This window comes from Parasteatoda tepidariorum, chromosome 3, assembly GCF_043381705.1.
Source record: "Parasteatoda tepidariorum isolate YZ-2023 chromosome 3, CAS_Ptep_4.0, whole genome shotgun sequence".
Taxonomy (NCBI): Eukaryota; Metazoa; Arthropoda; class Arachnida; order Araneae; family Theridiidae; genus Parasteatoda; species Parasteatoda tepidariorum.
In genome coordinates this window covers 100,951,912-100,974,122 of record NC_092206.1, presented here as the reverse complement: position 1 = coordinate 100,974,122, position 22,211 = coordinate 100,951,912, and the positions used below count along the sequence as shown (strand labels likewise).

Here is a 22,211-nt window from a genome sequence, read left to right as displayed (position 1 = left end):
TTTAACAGCAAAATTAACAAAAATTTTATTAATATTTCAGTATCAATATGAAACAATGTATTAAAAAAATACAATATTTGTTACAACAATGGTATAAAATCTAAACATAAATACTCTATATAATCAACATTGGTCCACTTTATCCAAAGATTTCAATTATTTGTATATTCTTACTCCACAGGAGAAAAACTTTAAAAACAGTAATGTTATAAGCAATAAAAAATAGTGTATAATTTTGAGCAAATACTTTTAACATTAACGATTAAAAAAATGCATATTAAACGAGTAGTACAATGCAAATACTTAAAAATTTGATCAACGTTAAGTAAGCAAATAGATTTTTAAAAATTGCATTTGGAATGTGCTAAAATATATTACAAACATGTAATAAACATCCATATAGAGGGAGTTACAATAGTTCAAATTACACTAAGCAATAAGCAATGATAAACAATTTTTGTCATTTTAAAATACAGTGTAAAATTTTATTTGTTCATTTAGTATTTACTTAAAAAAAAAACAATAAAAATAATTCCGAAAAAATAATTCTATAAAAAAAAATTCAAAATCTACGTGTAATTACAGAATTACACTTTAATTTGTATTAATTAAAACTAATTTTTATAATTTTTACGTTACCTAAAAGTATTATTCTTAATTAGTGTACTTTTATAAGAAGAAAAAATCACAATCATAAAAAAATGACGGAAAAATAGACTAAGAATTTCAAATTTAAAGCCTTTCTTAATACTTCTCAAAGGCATGTGTTATTAAAATTACAACTTAAATATATAACTGGAAATAGTATCGATATAAAATATAATAAACTAAAAATATAACTTTAACACAAAGCAATTCAAACTAAAGGAAATGAAAAAAAAATTTTTTAATTATATGATTTGGTTGAAAACTGAATTTTGAAGTTACAATGGTTTTGAACAGATTTTCAAAAGAAAAATTTTCCTTAAATGATGAAAACTTTCTCTTTGCAACAGTCTTAAGTGAAACCCTTTTTAGTTGAAGAACTGATGTAAATGGATTAAAATTTGTTTTAGTCCTGCATCAACAAACAAAAAAATATAATGATGTTAATACAAAACAACTTTTACAATTATTTTTGAAATTGATAAGATAATTTTTTTAATATTCTTGTAACAAAACAAAAATACATTTCCAGTGAACTTTACATACTTTTTGTGAAACTTCCTTAAATCTTAGGACATATGTCAACATTACTCATAAAACATGAAGAAAAAAAATACATAATCAAGATTTTTTTTAAAATTTTTTTTAAAAATAAATTATACATTTGATGTTTCTCCAAAACATTATTAAAATGAGAGTTTTATTTATTGATTTATTTTTTGAAGAGAAGTTAAAAAAGAAAAGTCTAGAAAGTTGTTTAGATCATATGTAAAGCAAACAGAAGCATGATAACAAAACGGAAATACACCAATTTCACTTCTGAAAATTATCACAATTTGTAATGTTCAACACACTTTTAAAAACATTTTGAACCAGTAATTATATAAAATGATGTGTTAAAATCTAAACATAATACAGCACCTTTAATAAAGAACACAATAATTATTTATTCATGTATGTAAATATGAGAAAATTCAACAAATAAATGGTGTGTTCAAAAATTTGAAAATTGAAAAAAGTATATACTATGAAAAGTTATACCTTGATCTGCATAACAATTTTAAGGTGTTTTCTAAATCAGACTCTTTCCTCTGTCAATTTCACAAACTTCCACACATCGTCTGCTATCAACCGGGGTTCTTCAAATGCTGCAAAGTGACCCCCTCTGGGCATATATGTGAAGGACACAAGGTTAGGAATCAATTTCTTTGAGATGAACATTTTTGGGGTGAGGAACAATTCATTGGGAAAAAAGGCCACACCAAGAGGTACAGTTATGGGCATCCTACAACAAAAAATAAAGAAAACAAGAGTTCAAAACCACTCTAAAAAATTTTCAAGACTTAAATTATTTTTAGACTGATTAACACTGTGTTAAGCTAGCATTGTTAACCAAAATTTTATAACTATTTGACACCAAAATCAAAAATGCATTTATTTTTTCTAAAAAATATACATGTATATTTCTCTATTTTTCATTACAGCAAACAAAACAAAAATAGCTAACCTTGTATACATTTTTTACACTAATCACCGAGTAAAATCACTGATATAAACCACTAACTTTTTCCAAAAGCCATTCATTTCTCTATATTTCCATTTCACCACTATTTAAAAAAATCCTAATTTAACTTTGGCTAGCATTTCAAAAGGTCGAGGAAAAGTATAAACTAAATCAGAATTTATATTCAACAATAGTTCAAGTTTTGTTTACACAAGCAAACCCTGAAGTTCAATCAATCCTATTCTCTTATTGTGGAGTGATTTTATTACTCGATCATTTAGCAATTAATATTTTAAAAAATATGCCTCCAATAAAATTTTTTTATTTTATTTTTAACAGAAAATATTTGTCACATTTTTAAGAAAATAAAAAAAAAATTATAATTAAAAAACAATTGGGAATGAGACGTGGATGAAATTTAGTTCACAGAATTTTTTTTCAAGACTGATTTCAGTTCCCATGACTGAAGAGTGGCACCCACGTCCATTTCATCTTTACAAATTGTCCGCTAGTCTACGAAGATTATCAAATTGTTGTTCCAAAAAGGGTCGAATGAGACTAGTTTTATGGTTATTAACTTTTGTAATTAAAGTTTCTCACCCAAAAAAGGTGGGGAAGAAAATGCAGTGAGAAAAAGAGAAAACTTCTATTTTTGGAGTAATGAAAATAGATGCAATTTAAAATTACAATTTGGTCAGGTCGAGTAAACATTTAAAAAAGATTGTCTTAATAATAAAAGTCGGTAGTAGTATTTGCTGTTCTGACAGGTTGCTTGGCTATGGAAGTTGTGTTGCATCCACCAAGCAATAAAAAAAAAAGTTGGTATTGTTAAAAATTCTGAGAAGAATTATAAAGAAAGCGATTTTAAGATGTTAATGACTTACTTGAGAAATAAATGAGCTGTCACAGTGCCGGGAAAAGAGGAAGAGACATTAAGGGATGTTTTAACACCATAGTGGTTATCTTTCACATAAAGATAAGATCTTATGTGAAGGTGAACAGCAGTTAATATAAGTGTTGGAGGATTAAAGTTACGTTGATTAAACTGATGTTGGAAAACCAAAAAGGCTATTGAGCAAATCAAGTATGAGGGAGACAGTGTTTTCATTACAAAAAAAAATGGGAGAGAATTTCTCACCCTTTCTCAAAAACAGGGTGAGATTTCAAAAAATTAAAAAAGCACGAATAGACTTGGAAAAAAATTATTTCTTTAATTATAATACATTTTTAACATCTCCTAATTGAATATTTTTGCTGCATCATCATATGGAAAATCTTCTATGTCTACTTTTTAATCAGCTATTATATTTATTTGTCTGAAAAATATCCGTATTTGTTTCATTTTCATTTGTCCGTTACGGAGTAGAAGATGTCACCTTAACAAGGTATTTATCCATCTTACATTCATGCACAAAAAATTTAAACGTCTTACATGAAGAAACCTTACTGAACACGTGGTTGCAGAGAAATGTGTTCTGAAAGGGGTTCCGTGGTTCGGGGGTGGTGTTCGGCTGTTCGCATCAGTTCTGAACAATACTGGTAAATAGCGAAGCTAGATAACAAGGAGCGATGTTCAAAATAATGAAAGATCAAGGAAGAAAAGCGAAACAGATTTTATTCAAAATGGCAAAAGACGAATTTTTTTCCAAAATTTGCGCATTTTGAAATTTGTTAATAGAGTGAGCAAAATTCTCGCGTTAATAATTTTTTATTGCGAGAAAAGAAAAAAATATGTGAGATTCTCGCGCTGTAGTGAAAACAGTGGGAATATATAAATGGGATATCAGGTACATAATACAAAGTAATTCTGTACATAGATAAAATGAAAGCATAGAGGGCCAATGAATAGGGAGATAAAACCTGATTAAATTTCCCAGATGATGAACGTCCTACTGCAGAGCCTTTTGACCACATAAATCATGCAAGTTCAATAATACCTGGAGGATCGATGCAGGTAGGTGAGGTAAGACAAAACATCTGACCGGTCTGAAAGTGAAGTGACTCACTCCACAGTAAGAATAAAAATGCAAATTTTATTGTTAATCTGACTAAGAATTTGAGAAAGGGAACAAGATTGAATTCATTTGAGACAATTTTATGTTGAAATGATCACCTGTCGTAGGAATCTCTGTCTGGATCCAAGATATACTCCTTATAAAACTTTTGGGATGCTTTGATGTTGTTGTTCACCCAGTATATCATGACGTTTGTCAAGAGCTCATCCAGAGTGAATTTCTTCGTCAAACCACCGTCCGGAAGCTGCCTGTTCTCTTTGTCAGTCCAAGTGGAGAACTTCTCTAGAATATAGGCTGCCAATCCAACTGGGCTATCAGCCAGGCCAGTGCCTGTAATCACAGAAAAGAAGCATTTATATGTACAGTGTGACACTCAAAATAGCCTTTTTTTTAATGCTTGATTTTTCACATACTTTAAGTGCCTATCTTAATGTTTCAAAGAATTTACCTCAAATAGATTGATGAATTAATACTCTAAATAAACCTACATTTTAAATAAAATAAAAAAATCATATTTTCAAACTTTCACCCCCCAACGTGGACCCATCAAAGTTTGATAATTCTACCAGGGCCCGATGGCGGGGCATTGATTGTTTACATATTAGATGGTTTTGATTTAATAATTTTAATTTAATGGTATTTAAACATGCCTTCAAAACTAAATACAGTTACATGCGTAACATAATCAATTTTAAATTAACAATCCATAATAATAATAAATTTTTTTGCAACACAAAATACAAAACCGAAACACATCTCAGCCATACTTCCAGAAACACAGAAAACAAAGTCTTGTTTGGTTCTAAAAAATTGTTTATTTTATTTTCTTCTTAAAATTCTTTTTCCAAACTTTCCAATAACTTGGATTATTTCTCAAGTTCTAACGGTATTTTTTTTTTCATTTATTTCTTTTATAAAAAGATAAAAAAGGGAGAATATTGCTGTTCTTAAACTTACTCATTTTTAATTCTCATGTAACAGTGAAGGAAAAATAAAAGGGCAAACTCATAAATAATGTTAAAATCATATTTACCAACGGTATCTGGTTTTGTGGCCTGTATGTGGAAATATCCAGTTTCTTGTAGAAGTGTTCCCACAACTTTCTTAAAAGGAAAACCAACTTTATATTCTTGAGGAGTCACAAGGAAAGGGAAATAATGTGCCAGCGTATATTTAATTATGTTGAAAAAGTTAAATCTCAAAGCAAACATGTTGGTATGTACACCCATCAACCTGTAAAAGTTCACATCATTAATGAATAAAAAATACTCTCTTTTGGAATATCATGTACTGAGATAAAAAGACTGAGGCAACTGCAGTTGCAGAAAGGAGTACAAACACCCCCGAAATAAAAAATATCTGACAAAAAAAAATCTCCTTGTTAAATAAATAAGGATATCTACTAAAAACATTTTTAAAACATTTCATAACGGCTTGTAAAAAAGCTAATGGAATATACTTAATGTTTTCAAATAAGATTTTTTTTATGTAAACCTTTTTATCAATTTTTTTGAAAAAATCAAGTTTAAACATCTCAAAATTCTAATTTTGAAAGTTTTGAGATTTGAAGTGAAGGTGTAATCCACACAAATACAAAATCTTAGAATTTTGTGGTACTAAAAATAAATGATGCTAGAAACTAAGTCTGACAAAAAACCAAAAGCATATTGGGACACGTGGAGAAACCACATTAGTCTCATCATAAACGTTGTTTATGAAAGTATCTAATTGTCACCTATAAACATTTAAATAGACATGTCAATAATTAAAAATAATGCAAACTTATCTCAAATGAAATTCATTATGAGAACGTTATCTTTAGATTAGTTTAGGGGTTTTCACTTTTATTCATTTGTAAAGAAGGGACAGAAGACGAAAAGCTATTAAAAAAATATTTTTAGCAGAACAATTTCGTAATGATTACAGAGTTAATCGGTTACATTTTGTTGCAAAATGAATGATGATATGCTAATTACAAATTTGTAGTTATTTGTTAATGAATGGGAAATAAAATACTTATAAATTGGAGCCCTACTCTGAAAACAATTTTGGCTATGGCCCTGGTCAGCTAATTTCTACAATTGGCTATCAGTTTAGTTTTAAACAATCACAATAATAATTTAAAATAAATAATATAAAAATTATTTATTTATATTTAAAATGTACATTTTCATTTTCTAAAAGAAATATTGAACTTTCTACAATAGTCAAAATAATATTTTAAAATAGAAGTTTGTGCACTCCTGAAGCCAGTTCTTAATCTGAACCTAACAGGAGTGATTCTGAGCCCAACTCAAAAATTTTGAAAATTTCTTGAATAAAATCATTATTAAATGACGCTTTTCAAAAAATTAATGTAATTAAAATAATTGATATTTTCAAAACATGAAATTGTAAATAAATTATGTATGCAGCATAATTTAAATGAACAATTATTTATAAGTTTACTTTTATCTCTAATCACATTTATTATTCCACCAGAAAAAATATTCACAAATGAAAGAGATGCCAAGTATAAATTCTAATATTTTTAAATAAAATACACATGAATTTTTATACATAAATGTGATCGATGATTACTTGAAACTTCTGAACCTAGGATTTCTGAAGCACAATCATCTCTGACCTCATAAAAAACTTATTTTATTTATTTATTTAAAGAAGAAAAATATTTAAAATTTTTAATTGCGTATTTAAGTTTTTGGTGCACCCAATATTAATCAATGCAGTGCTTTAATTGCTTTTTTCCAACAGTTTACTCTTTTTTTTTATTAGCTCATTTCATCGTAAATCCATGTGATCCTTTTCTGGGCAGTTATGTCTGCATGTGTTTTTAAAAATGCAGCATTTTTAATACCTTTTAACATCTTCTAAGTTTTGAATTGTGCATTCAAATAAACACTTTTTGATATGCTTTATTTGTGAAAACTTCATCACAAATCCAAATAAGTTCAGACCATACTACACAAAAATAATTAAATCCATATTTACATAATCCTTTCCTTAAAATTCAAACTATTTTGCTGGGGTCAGTTACATTATATTCTTTACTATCAATTTAGAAATCAAATAACAACTTGTTCTCCATTGAATAACATGCTAAGTAAGAAGAAGAAAAGAAAACTCACTTATTAGGATAGAATTTGGAAATTAGTTGAACAATTAAGGATCCCCAGTCTCCCCCTTGAATATAAAACTTGGAGTGCCCGAGGCGTGTCATCAATGTTACAAATATTCTGGCTGCAGCTCTTTGATTGAATCCTATTTAATTAAAAAATAAAAAAAAACAATAGCAATAGTATCAGAAAAAATATGTGTTATCACATAAAACAAACCAACAGTAATGTGTAGATTAGACTCACATCACAAAAATAACAAACTGAAATACAATTTCACATTATAGAGTATTCAACTGAAAAAATTTATGAATGATAACAACAGTGCTAAAAACAGTGTACAAAAGGCTGTTATTAGATATTCATTCACATGAATACGCAACGCGAAATTAGGCTTTAAAAACGAGTAAATAAAAATTTCAAAATCGCGTGAATAGAAATTGCGATGTACGATTTTTTAATTGCATGAAGGTGAGTCACAATGCGCAACATTAAATTGAGTAGATACAAAAATTTATGATTAATTCATTTTCCCTGAATTTTTTTTAAATTATTAAATTCTCAGACATTACACGGATTTTTCCAGATTGATAAAATTCTGTCTTTTTCATATTCTCCCTACCCTTCTTTGTGGCCCCCATGCAATAGTCATAATGTGTTTTGCGTGTTATATTTCGAGGTTGTATGTCCAAAATTCAATCTTGTACAAAAGTTTATAAGAATTAGCATTCATGAAATTTATAAAAATTACTCTTTTTAAGCATTTTGTAAAAGTGAAACTGTTGTCAACATATTGAGCATTCCCAATGCTGAATAAAATCTTTTGATTAAAGCGTTCCTTTTAATCAGCATATATAATGTCACAGTATAATCTACAAGAATTTATCATATCCTGTTTTTACTATGTCTTCAACTTCCAAATAAAATTTTTTAAATGTAGCAATCCTTGATTCAAAACAAATTGCCACTTTTCATCCAGTATGATCAGATACTAAAATGGACAATTTTTCAGCAACCCTAACTCTGATATTCATATAAGAGGCCTAAATATGACATTTCAGGAAATTTTAACAAATATCTTTTTTATGCTATCCAATAAATAACAAATATTAGGTGGACCAGAAAGTAGTGCCGTTTGGGCGCATTAGATATTTGTTATCAAGATTTTAGTTTTAATCAGTAATGTATTCACCCTCGTTAGCAACAACCTTTCAATGCCGGATAGAAAATGAATCGGAGAAAAAAATTTTCGTTTTTAAGACTAACGAATATTTAATGCGCCGAAACGACATTACTTTCCGGTCCACCTAACATAGAACTTTATTATAACAAAGAAGTTAATAAGTTACAATAAAGAGAGAAATCAAGAACTGAATATGTGTCATAATTTAAAAAAAAAAAAAAGTTATTCCAATGACCTTTGTGATGTGGTGACTCTGAGAATCCATATCCAGGAATAGATGGACAGATTACTTCAAATACAAAATTCTGATTGTCCTTTTCAGTGGTGAGCATTGGGATCATCTTGTAGAACTCATAGAAAGAACCAGGCCACCCATGAACCAAGAGTAGAGGGATTACCTTCAACTAAGATAAAAGGGAGGATATTTTATCCATACAAAATACAAGAAAATAAGAAATATATAATTTTCAAATTATCAAAATTAGAAACATTGAAACCTAATTAAAATAAACAGCTAATTCAACCACTGTTGATAAAAATATTTACATATTTTCATGAAAAAACAACAACAAATAGGTAAAAATGCATAACAGCAAGTAAGATAACCTATGTCATGCAGACCAAAACTGACCACCCAAGATTTTTGATTTGGCCCCTGAACAGTATCAAATATTAATAAGAATATGAAATATAAAATACGAAGCAGAAAAGCCATGCTCTGTAACATAAAGTTAGGCATTTATCTAATTCAGATTTTACAGAGGATCAGATTGAAACCATTTAATTTTGAAAATATTGGTTTATGGTCGCAATGGGTTTAGTGTTTCAGGTGTAAAGTAATTTTTCAAAAACTTGTACAGGTTAATAAGAAGAAAAAAAATCAAAAATTGAAGAAACAAGTAAATAAAGCAAATAATAAATTATAATTTCTTATTCCCATAACCATCACTTTCAATCACTTAAAAAATAAGTTATCATCTGAAAAACAGTAAAAATTAATTTATAAGTTTGAGTTGATTTTCTTCTCTTACCTACGTTGAAAATTTTTCCTTATAGCTTGCTTTGTAATCTTGTAACTTGTTATTCTTTTATTTTGATCTCCACAAGTAAAAATTTAATTATGCATATGAAAGTCATTCACACTGCCTTTAAGTATAATCACTATAGTCAATAGATGTTTTAATGGAATTCGAAAATACATAAAATCTAAAGTAATTCTTAGAAAAACAAAAGTTTTATTGTATAAATCTCTTTTAAGATCAATTTTAACATATGCTTGGGAAACCTGGACAATGTTTCGTAGGGATGAGGTCATGTTGGGTACCTTTGAGAGAAAGGCCTTGGGATGTATTTTTGGAGGAACTCAAAAAAATTGTGTGTGGCTTAGAAGAACAAATTAAGAGCTTTATCACTTATATTAATGAACCTGACATTATTAACTTCATTAAATGACAAAGAATAAAATGGGACATTATCAGAATGGATGAAGACCATACCACAAAAAGAGTTTTTAATGGCAGACAAGTTGTCACACGAAAAAAAGGCAGGTCGAATTTCCGCTGTGGCAAAATGACACGTCTACATAGTCGCAGTTGCAGAAAGACTTTTCTTTTGCAAAGTAAAAAAAAAAACAATTTCTTTTCTTTTCTTAAGAAATTTACACGTAATATTTGAATCATGCATTTAGATAATCCCTTTTTCACTCCCTCAATTTTCGCCGATAGTATCGTAAATCGATGTAATGTTTCAATTGTATTTTCGGCTGTTATTAATATTGATTTTCAGGAGGTTTTTAAGTATTCCAATAAATTTCAAACAATATGGAAAACTCGAATCGCGCATTTGAGTATTTACTTTTTAAGGCAATAATTCTATCGAAATTTTTGGCAGTTATTGCAATTAACTCCTCCATAGTTTTTAAATCCAATATTTTTTAAACGAAACTATTTATTACAACAACCTAATCTAGAAATGAAACAAGCATTTGAGGAGTCCGATTCCCGTGATTTCGTCATCAGCCTTTTTTTTTTCGACAATTACTACTACGGATTTCACGATTTTTAATTATTTTTTTACTGTGATAATTACTTACAAAATGCGAAGAATGAAAAAATTGTGCTTTCTGGAATTTGAGATGGATAAATGGCCTAGAAAAAGACCTTTTGGTCTTATAAACTAAACACTGGAAAACACTAATTGGAATAAGGTTGGCCTGGAAAAAATTTCTTGAGAAGGCCAAGGTCCACCCTGGGCTGTCGAGCCATTGTTGATGAGGAGGAGGAGGATGGAAATAGAATAAGCACTAATATACTGACCTACTGAATAAAACTGGTGGGTCTTGTACAGGGTTTGTTGATTTAAATCAGCTTGATTTAAATCACAATTTAAATCATGATTTAAATCATTGTTTCTCAACGGGGGCGATACCCCCCCTGGGGGCGTTGACAGTATGCTGAGGGCAGTAGGGGGGCGTTGGGTATGTTTTGGGGTTGTAGGGGGGAGATGAGCATGTTTTGTCATTCAAATTTAATTTTAAAACTTACAAGTAAAATTATTAAATTAAATTTATGTAATAAATAAAATTAATCTAAAATTAATATTAAAGAAAAAAAAGACTAAATTAATATAATAAATTAAGATTATCCGATACACCTTCTGTACCACCAATAAAACGAACTTACACGACACCTAATCTCTGAACCAATACAGCGCATAAATCTGTAGTTTTTGTCTCTGATTCATTCAGGCTATTTCGCGAATGGCTCTGACTCATTCATGCCATTAGGCTGAAATCGAAGTGCGTGATCTTTCGGTATGAATATTTGATTTGACCCGTGTTATAATGATTTTTGTTACCTTCCTACCAGCATTCAAGAGATGCTTTTTGCAATAAGCTTGATTGTAGATACCAAAGGTAAATCTATCTTTAATGTCCATGATTATTTTACAGAAAAAAACATTTCTCTTTCGAATATTATGTCGATTGCCACTGATGGAGATCCTGCAATGGTGGGTCGACATCGTAGGTTTATCGCCCTTTTGAAAAGGGAAATACCAGATATTTTAGCTCTTCACTGCGTGATTCTCATACAGCATTTAGTAGGAAAAAATCTCAGCTGCCGTTTGCATCAGTTATTGCAATATNACAGAGCTCCTTTAGCAAGACAGGATTAAGACCAAAACCACTCAATGGAGTAGTCTGGTGAGCAGTAATGCATGCGATTGCGATAGTAATGCTAAGTAAGACTCGAAAAGAGATTGTGAGGAATGACAAATGAGTAATAAAAAGAAGGGGGACACTGTGTGCCTTTTGACTAAAAGGGGAGAGAGAATTGAGGTTTGGTCTCCCCTTTTTTTTAAGTAGAATTGGTTAAGGATGTGTGGTTTTGGAAGAGGTGCATTTCGCTTATGACTATTGGGTGTTTGTAATGAAAAGAAGGTAACTCACACATAGTGAGTGTTCCCCTATTTTTGTGAAGAAGTTTCAAAAGTGTTGAGTGTATTTAGAATAAAGCTAGCGAGTCTTTTGACCAGAAAGCAAAACAAAACTGAGGTTTGGTTTCAAAACCAATGCTAACTGGGGAAACCAAACTGAGGTTTTTCCATTTTTATAAGTAGAATTGACTATGTTGTTTGGTTTTGGCATGTGTGACTATGGGTGTGTGGTTTTGGATCTAACGTCCAAAACAAAGGTAAATAGTAAGGAGACCACATGTGAAGTGCCTCTTTCTTTTCTTGTGAAGAAGTTTTGAATGGGTTGAGTGTGTTTTGAAAATGTGTGTATGCGTTCCTTTTGGTTAAAAACTCCTAATTTTGCTGGAATTCCCTTATTTTTACTGAACTACTATTTTTTTTTAAAAATATACCCAGTTTTACATAATCTATTTTTTTATTATACTGGAACACCCTATTGTTTTTTTTTTAATTAGAACTGGCTAGAAATTAGTTTTTGAGCAACCCACTTGTTTATTAACATTTTCTTTTAAAATAGTATCCTTTACAGTTTATTCTGAAAACAGACACTTTTCATCTATTTTTTGTTAAGAAATAAAGACCACAGTTGTCTCCCTCTGAATTTAGTGGTAAATAGTCACATTTTAGTTGCCTGTGGAGGCCCTGTTAGGAGTAGTATTAAATCAGGGTTCTGAATATCAATTTGATAACTTTTAAACACATCATCCAACCATGGCAAAGCACCTACTTAGTCTAATTTTTAGGACATGACAGGAATGCCGGATAATTTTACCCCGATCAAACGGTATGGACAGCGGCTGAGCCGGTACCCCTGTCTCCAAATCTCTATACCACAACCAACAAGAAGACTTTCAGCCTTGACTGATTAAAGCGCACCTTTCAGTGTATACATGCCAATTGTTTCTGCCAGCTCTCCAGCAGTGAGTGATGCCTTAACCACAATATACAACCGGAGAGTTTAAACATGTAATGCTTTATGTTATTTTATAAAAAAATTTCTTTAATTTGATCCATGCATAGAATTCTTTTAATTTTCCAAAATTATTATTAATGCAATCATAATTGTCCGAAATATGACCGGAAAAAAATGTAAATTACTCATTATTAGATTAATGGGTACTTTGGGATTATCCCTTCGACCTATCAATGCTCCCGAAAATGCGCAAATCCTTTAGTACTATCACAATGGAAAGCAATTTCCAAATTAAACATTCTAAACACATTAAATTTATCAAATAATAATAAAACAATAATAACAAAAAAATTTCAGTGTAAAAATACACAATAAAAATGTGTAATTAAAAGAGAGAAGCAAAATAAAAAATTCTATTTTTTTACAATTACACAGTAAATGTGATAAAATTTGCGGTTATTGGAGCAGAAACTACCTTTTGGCAATAAAATCAGGTTTGGCAAAAATAGTCGACGGGATAATTCCAAAGTACCGATTAATGTTCAGATTTGCAAAAAAATTCACAAATAAAATTTCAAGAGCTTTTTACATTATTAAATATCTTATTATTTAAATTGAAAATAATTCCTTACTATATGCAGTTAAAGAACCTTTCTCAGCTTATCACTAGGATAATTAAAACATAATACATTTAAATTATATAATAGCAACAAAAAAAAAAGTCTAATGTCAGAGGTTAGGCAAAGTCTAGTCTAATGTGAATATTATATATTAAACAATCAACATTACAATCGTAGAGTTTTTTGATTTTTCTATAACAATTTTAAATGTAAATAGCCTAGTCCAACTATTTATGTGAATATATAACTCAACTTCAATAGAAATTTTAGTGAAAAACAAAGCAATATTTATGGTATTAAAAATAACAATAATTACTCACAACATCATTTTTGTAAAATATGTAAGACAACAAAGGCAAATGATTTCAATTTTAAAATAAAAAGAACGAAAAAATAATAAATCTTTGATTGATAAAAAATCAATTACATTTCAGAGATAAAATTAAATTTCATAAATGTAATATGCTGTGTAAAGTTCAAACAATGAAGCAAAAAAAAAAAAAGTATTTAAGTTCACACTCACATTTTTTCCTGCGGGTATATTTGGTTTAACGTGAACAAAGTGGACATCGATTCCTTCAATTTGAGTCTTAAAATGAGGATATTGGTTGAGTTGTTCTTCTTGCTTTCTCCAATCATATTGGTTTTTCCAATAATTGACAACATCATAAAGATAACTGGAATGAAAACCATACTCAAAACTCACTTCTTCCAAGGATTCCTCATAACGCGTTCTCTCAATACGATTCTTTAAATCAGAGAGTACTTCATCAGGTACTTGTATTTTAAATGGATGAATTGTGGCATCGATTTCTGAACTACCTAAAAGAAATTAAAAACTTGAAAATGCTTAAGGATTTTTAAATTTGATGACAAACAATAAAATTTGATCAAATATTAAAGGAAATAAAGGTCACTTAAAAATTCAATCTATTAACTAATTCAAATAATTGTTTCTTTCATATTTATGGATCAAACACTGCAGAGAAACAAGTACGAAATCAAGACATTTTGAAAAGCGCAGTATGAAAAAAAAAATCCTGAAACAAAAAGATGAAATTTTAAAGACCCAAAAGAAATATCAAAAGGAATAGTAAAAAAAAATTAAAAAATGTGGATTGGTGAAGTTTCAAACATCATATTATGGCCTTGACTTAAGATCCAAACTGCATTTTGTGCAGGGAGGACTCCCTAATGAATGCTGAGCATCTGGAAGTTCGCCTTGATGCTACTGGCAACATCTATGACAGATACTGGAATGCTAAGGAACAGTTGCAGGAACTACTAACTGACTGATTTTTTGTTTAAATTTCTATAGTTGATATTCTATTTAATATTTCTTTGTTCTAATTTATATAGCTATATATATATTTCTCTTACACGGAGACAAAAAAAAGCCTCATTACAACTCCCCGAATGGCAACGCTAGAAAATCGACCAATGATTGCCGCTAAAAATTTCACATGCCAAATCTTGCCGAGGTGGCTCAATATATAGCGCTTTTAAAAACGGAAACTGAAATAACCAGACCCTATCAGGTTGTTCAATTCAACTGCGGCAATCTCATACTATTAAGCTAGACAGAAGTGGAGTAGTCTTTGTCGATATATCTCTATTTTAGTATTTTGTCGAAAGCGCTTTTTTTCACGAATTTATATTAGACATTACGAATTTATTTGACGATTTTCGATTTATATCACGAATTTATTTGTTTTATTTTTGTTATTAGTTACTCATTGAAAAATGAGTCTTATTCGTGTTGTTACACTTTTGAAGTATAATCAAAAGAAGCAAGCTCGAAGATTGGAAGAGAGCATTGATGACAGCCATGAAGACGTAGTGGTGAAAGAATGCGTAGACGACGTGCTGTCATTTTAATAGACTTAATTATAGCCAAAATTTTAACGTTTTTATAGAGATATCAGTTTTAGAAATTTTGTCTTTGAATTCCTCGTAGCTTTTGTCTTTGAATTTGAATTCAAATTTATTTTAATGACTTAGTATTTACTAAAAAGATGTAATTTTTTTTTTAAAAAAAAAGTTGTTATATGGATTTGAATTCTTAGAATTTTGTGCATTTGCAATGTACCTAAGTTAGTAGCGAGCGAAGCAAACCATCTAAGATTGCATAGCAATTTTCGGGGGTTGGCGAGCGTTAGCGAGCAAGGGGCACAGTCCACTAGTATATTTATATTTCAACTGTTTTAATGTTTTTAATTTTTTTCATTTGTTGTTATTCCTTATGGGTCTGTCTGGAGTGTTTTTACACTCCAGTGAATGACGTACACATCAAGTGCTGCTAGAATTTTAAAAAATGTTACGGCCTAAAAAGAAATCAGTTACAGATTTTCATCTCAATTTTGGCCACTACTGTCCATTAAAGCATCAGCATTAGATAAACATTGTTCCAAACTGTATGAATTAAATGAAGAATGAAGGTCTTTCACTAGAATCACTATCTGCACTCAATGCTGGATCTCTTTGGGAGAAATATTGGGAGGCTAGACACAAAAAAGATTCTCTAGACTATATACTGTATGACTGACTTTATTTCATTTGTTCACTGTTATTTTTTTTTTTCTTTCTGTTTTTGGTTTTGTCTAGTTGTCTTTGTAATTTGGCATTAGGAATAAAATAAAAAAAGTTTATTTACTTATATGGTTTTCAGATTATACAGATTTGAGTGTAGAAATTTTAATCATGCTGTGTGTTTTTAATAATCAGAAAAAGTCAGAATGGATTGCTTTGCTTTTTTTTTTTTTTTTTTTTTTTTTTTTTTTTTTTTTTTTTTTNTTTGCAATTTCTTTGTATATAGAATATGAAATGAAGCAATAAAATTTGAAAATTCCAAAGAAAAAACCTTTAAATTGTGAAAATATTTCACTATTTTTAATTTTTCAAATGCAATATTGCAAGGCCTAAAATGCTGCTGCTCAATATTTCAGTGAAATTTAACTTAACTCTTTTAAACACACATAAAAATTTCTGTGCTGTTGGTTGCTAGAAATTTTGAATTTGTGTAGATCCCTGACAGTAAAGAAATTTGAGCAGGGCTCATTTTACTTCAAAAAAAATTATTATTTAATTGTTTTGAAGTACCTCTTCCGTCAGTTTCATTTAGTTACATTAAAATATATAATTGCTCATAGAAAATTTTTAGTTACACTTTATTTTCAAAATTTTAATCTACTTTGTGTTTAATTTCAACATTAAAAAAATTTAAATTGTATTAATGAAGCCAATCTTGAAGTACAGATAAACTTTTTAAGCGTAATTAACCCTTTGCCTACGGTGAACCGTGTATTACCATCACAGGTGATCTACATGTTGTACCAGCCATAACGAAAAGGTTAATTTCTGTAAACAGTAAATATTTACTATAATTAGGTTTAAGATGAATTTAAAATGTTCTATAAAAATTACATTACATATTAAGCTTTATAATAATAGCTCTTACCTTTAAAATATATTACTAACAATTTGAAACTTAATTAAAAAATTTTACATTAAAAATCAGTTTTTAACATCATTATTTACAGAATTTATTTACTATACTATTTGAACTAAGGCACTTGGCAAAATTTTTGTTAGACTTTTTAAAGCCATAGGTCTTAGAATTTTTATATTTTCATTTGAATTCTTTTTTAAATATCGATTTGAATTGAATTTTTCTATTATTTTAAATTAAATTTTATACAATTGATAATTTTTTATATTTAATATACACACTGGCGTTTACTAGAAGTAAAAAAACTTTGGTTTAANAACACGTGTTATTAGGAGAAGATAAATATCGTGTTCTTACCACCAAACACCACTTCTTTCATTCAACCGTGCGACCAGGGAATTATCCGCACCTTGAAGGCATATTACAGAAAGGAAATGCGTTCAAGGATCTTAGAAAATATGGAAATACGCTGAAGATCTTAATGCAAACGCTCTAGCCACACAAAAAATTGTTTTGGATGCCATACATTTGTTAGCAATGTCATGGAATAATGTCTCGGAAAAAACAATTCGAAATTGTTTTAGTCATGGAGAATTTTGTCAACCACAGGACAACAATGCTGCTGTGATGATATGAATGCTGAGGATTTTGAAGCATGGATGGAGATTGACGAGAAGGTTGAGACTTCTACTTCGTTAACTGATGAGGACATTTGGGAAGCCGTATGTGTCAAAGATCAAGCTTCGTCACAAGATTCTTATGCCGATGATGAACCCGAAAGTGCTATCGAGGACAAAATTCCGAAGCCTGCTCAGATGAGGGAGGCACTTCGAATCTTACATCTAGGTGTGCAAAACAAAGCTGGCGCGGAACACTTTCATAAACATTATGATTATGAGCGATTCGTAAATGACTTGCTTCGAAAGAATGCTAAAACAATCGACAATTGATGATTTCTTTTTCAGTTAATAATTAACCTTTTGTATTATTTTCTGAAATTCATCATTAAATATGTAAGTATACTAACTAATTCTTTTTATTTAATGTACATTAATTTCTATTAAATACTATAGAGTTTTATAGCAACAACTCCGAATTTAAAATAATTTTTATTTTAATATGTATGTAAAAAAATCATATTTGGCTTACATTTTTTTTCGTTTACTGTATTGTAATCAACCGGTTATTGTTATCAAATCACATTCGTCCCAATGTGATCACATTAAGCGGCGTCTACTGTATAACTATGTGCAAAACAAACAACATTTATATATATATTTCTCTTACACGGCGACAAAAAAAGATTCATTACAACTCCCCGAATGGCAACGCTAGAAAATCGACCAATGGTTGCCGCTAAAAATGTCACATGCCAAATCTAGCTCAGAAGGCTCAACATGTAGCACTTTTAAAAATAGAAACTGAAATAACCAGAGAGAGCATAAGCTAGGCAGAAGTGGGTTGGCGAGCGTTAGGGAGCAGGGGGCACAGCCCATTAGTTAATATAAATCCTGCTCAATTTTCATGAAAATTAAATACAAATTTGAAGTAAAGGGGTTTGCAATTAGCAAATGAAACTGGAGGCTTAAGAGTTAAAAAGCATTTTACTCTGGAATTCATTTTTAATTATTTTTCATGAATTTGGTGCCTCCAGGACAGCACCCGGAAAATCAAAGAACGTGACATCATATATGGGGCAAAATTAACAGTCGCCACCATCCACAGGGTGACTACATATAACAAATGGCGTTCAAAGAACTGTCCACCAGTCACCATTTTCTTTCGTCAAAAATTCATTCAATGCGCATTTTATTCTCATTTTTTTTAAAAAATAAATATAGATTTTATAATATACCGAAAACTACTTTATTTCACACTTCTTCCTTAAAATTTTTCTTCATTTCAGAATGGAACTTAGTAATGTTTACCATAATTTAAAAAATGCTTCTAAAGTCATGCTTTACATGATTATCAACAGTTTTTATGAGTTGATAAAAATTTTCAAAAAAGTGGCCACTGTTAAAAATGTTACAAATGGTCACTGGCTGGAAGCAAAATTTCCTAACTTTGATCTATAGCATCATGAACAAATGCTTATTCCACCTGCTCTGACGTTTATGGAACAATTCATATAATATAGATGATGATCAAAGAAGAGAAAAATTATGCTTTCATTGGTATAAAATATTACCTGTTGAAGTACCCCTGCCAAACCATTGCTCTTCATATCCTTTTCTATAAATAGATTCATCTTCTTTCCCAAAACACTTGTTATAAAGATATTTCACAAACCATGCTAGCATGGCAGCAAAGCCCACAAGAAAAAGTATCATTTTATACCTGTTAGAAATAAAATATTATCCAGTAAACATAATTACGTAACACAATATAATTTTTTTACACAAGGCTATAACAAAATAATTTTGCAAGATTCATTAATTAAATTTTTCCTCATTTTTAAAAGAAGTGAAATCATAGCTTTAAAAATTGACTGCCTTTATAACATGAGATTTCTCTCTACATATATATATTTTATTGATACAGCTCTAAAATTTATTTAAAATTCCAACGATTTTGAAATGACATTTTAAAAATCTAAAACTTGTTTTGAATTTTTCCTTAAAAGAAGGATGTTTTCTGGACTTTTTATTTCGTTATTTTGAACATTTAAAAATAATTTAAAGATAAATTTACATATTAATTATAAGTCTATTGATTATGTTTTTTTTCACCCTCATTGTCAAATTAATACTTATATATATGAATGTATGGAGTGACTATAGCTGTCTCATGTTGTGGAGAGTAGAATATTCTCGCGGATTGTTTTCTTTTTAAAAGTTATGTGATGTTTAACTACATTTTTTCTTGCTGAATAAAAGTTTTTTCTAAGTTTAACAATGACTTTTTCATTATGCTTGCTTAGCATTTTTCCCCTATACACTCAATTATTCCAGCATATTATTCCAGAATCTATATCTAGACAAGAAGTAAATGCATCAGAATATATAGTTGCAATCACATTGCAGACACGCCCTCAAATCATGTATTCGAAATTGCATTCTTGAATGTGTTTGTCGATGAATGGATGGTTGTCGGTGTTGACCCAAGAGGGATTTTGTGGGTTAAAAACCATTGTAAGAAATCATCCATGCCAATTACATCGGTCTTCTAGATGCACCGCAGGTTGTTGTCGCATGATGTAAACTGATACATTGTCATGTCTCAACGTTAGGTCTTGTATGTTGGAAGTAGAGCAACATACACTCTTCACTTTGTTGTATTTTAGTCTGAATAAAGACCTTTGAATTGCAAGTAGTAAAAAAAAATTTGTTTAAAAAATTAACTTAAATGTACAAGCAGCTTTCCTGAAAAATTACTAACTAAAAACATAAATATTTAGAATAAAAACTATACATTTATTCCATAGATATGATAAGTAAAGATTTTAAATGTACTTCTTTAATTACTTCACTACTCCACTTAACATGTCAATATGCATTTGATATCCAAATGTCATTTTAGTAATGCAAGTAAGTAAAAATCAGTTTTCCCTTTGATTGTCAACACATAAAAATTATGCATTTTCTCATTATTTAGCAGCACACAATTTGTAACATTAATGGGAATTGTTACGCTGATTTTTTTTTTCCTTTCTTTATTGAATCAATACAGATTTTAATAGAAACGAGCATGAGATATTCAGGGCAGTATATTTTTTTTTATTAAAATATATTTAAAATAATAAAAATAAAAAATAAATAGAAAATAAAAAAAATGGATTATGTAAATATAAACATATAAAACTGTAAAGGTTTGTTTTAATAGTAATGGTTTGAAAAATTAAGAATAGACTATGTTTTAGTCATTTATTAAAACATAATAGGGCTTTAAATTAAACAATACCCTTTATGATGTATTGCTGCCTTAAAAAAATAATAATAATCTTTAAAAACATTTTAATTCGATTTGGAATACTTTTAAACCATTTTTTCTTTTTTAATATAAAGGAATGCAATTTAAAAATATTTCAATAATGAATATAAACATACTGCATAAATGAATTACTAATTTATTAACACTAGAAAAAGAAAGCAATTTTAAAATGAAACTAATAAAATAAAAGTTAAAGAAGCACATCATTCTTAATTATAGCACATATTATGTATTTAACAAATAGACAAAAATAAAACTTGAATAACTTAAACTCTTTCAATATTTTAATAGTTTAACTAATTTTAAATAATAACAGAACATGGAATTAGTGATGACGACGGTTTATTTTATTTTAAGCATTTTAAAAGACATTATGACTTAATCTTAAATTTTCTCACATTATTTATTTTATGCAGATATTTTTATAGGAAACCCAATTCTATGTAATCATTCAAAAATTCCAGATGTATATGTTTATTTGAAGCAATACAGATTACCATTAGCAATTAAAGCTCGAAATTGTAAAAAAAAAATCTTTTTTTAATTTGGTAATAATAAAACAGGAAGAATTTATATAATAGAAAACTTAAATATTTACATGATTCCCCAAAATTTATTCGTAAAAATGAGTTCGTTATAATAAATAAAATACATTTTTGTATTAATTTTAGAACAAATTACCAGATTTCTTAACAAACATAATGAGGATAATTAAAAATATGATAACGAAAACATACCAGAAATTTTATGCGGATAAAATTTTAGATCGTCCGAAACTTTGCTTAGAGGCCGATCTGTTGCTCTTGCTAAAAGGAAAAGAGATTAGATAATTGCTTATTATTTTTAGTAACCGATAAGAAAACCGAATATTGCTATTCACGCTAGATATTATTGTTCATTCACGCTAGATATTATTGTTCAATAATTAGAAAATGTATACACCTTGGCCACCGGAATAAATGGATCTTTGTTTGTCAAGGTTTACACCAAATTTTATCACCTAAGAGTTGTTACCGGTTGCTTATTTTTTCTATATTTAACGAACCACAAAAATCTGCAACTGTTCAGTGCACGTTGCTTATTTTGAAAATCAACTAATAGCCATAGACTGATGAATAAACGGAATAAACTCACTGAGTTGATTAAGGTCTACCTCTATTGTTGCCGTTCGCGGTATTACGATCGTAAAGTTAAGATAAAATAAAAACTTGGAAGTTGACTTTGTCACATGTGAACCAAGACTTCCTTAAAAAATTGTCAGAAAAAATGTTTATTAAATATTTTTTATAACAAATGAATGCATTCTATAAATATTATAAATAAAAAAAAAAATTATTAAAAGAAAAAAACTCTTATGTTT

General features: G+C 29.1%; 1 protein-coding gene across 4 annotated transcripts; it reads right to left on the bottom strand.

Annotated features, from left to right (window-relative positions):
- Window positions 1-22,006, bottom strand: LOC107446491 (epoxide hydrolase 1). 4 transcript variants are annotated; one of them, XM_016061162.3, is made up of 9 exons: window positions 21,794-22,006; window positions 21,589-21,657; window positions 19,110-19,258; window positions 13,994-14,292; window positions 8,699-8,867; window positions 7,293-7,425; window positions 5,198-5,397; window positions 4,263-4,494; window positions 1-1,930 (listed from the first exon to the last, which is right to left on the bottom strand). In XM_016061162.3, the coding sequence occupies exons 3-9, from the start codon at window positions 19,249-19,251 to the stop codon at window positions 1,723-1,725; spliced, it is 1,383 nt and encodes a 460-aa protein (XP_015916648.1). In that variant the 5' UTR covers window positions 19,252-19,258; window positions 21,589-21,657; window positions 21,794-22,006; the 3' UTR covers window positions 1-1,722. The 4 variants fall into 4 exon arrangements, with proteins under 4 accessions (XP_015916648.1, XP_042906037.1, XP_071035238.1 ...); XM_043050103.2 differs by lacking the exon at window positions 21,794-22,006 and having other exon boundaries at window positions 1-1,057; window positions 1,687-1,930; window positions 21,589-21,775; XM_071179137.1 differs by lacking the exon at window positions 21,589-21,657 and having other exon boundaries at window positions 21,794-21,992.
- Between the last annotated feature and the right edge of the window lie 205 nt (window positions 22,007-22,211).

Bases quoted from the DNA above. Each gene is read 5' to 3' on its own strand.
- LOC107446491 (XM_016061162.3), bottom strand. From the start codon at position 19,251: ATGATACTTTTTCTTGTGGGCTTTGCTGCCATGCTAGCATGGTTTGTG. The intron at 14,293-19,109 runs GTAATATTTTAT...AATTTCTTTTAG, and splicing joins TGGCAGGGGTACTTCAACAG to GTAGTTCAGAAATCGATGCC. The intron at 5,398-7,292 runs GTGAGTTTTCTT...GAACTTTTACAG, and splicing joins TCCAAATTCTATCCTAATAA to GTTGATGGGTGTACATACCA.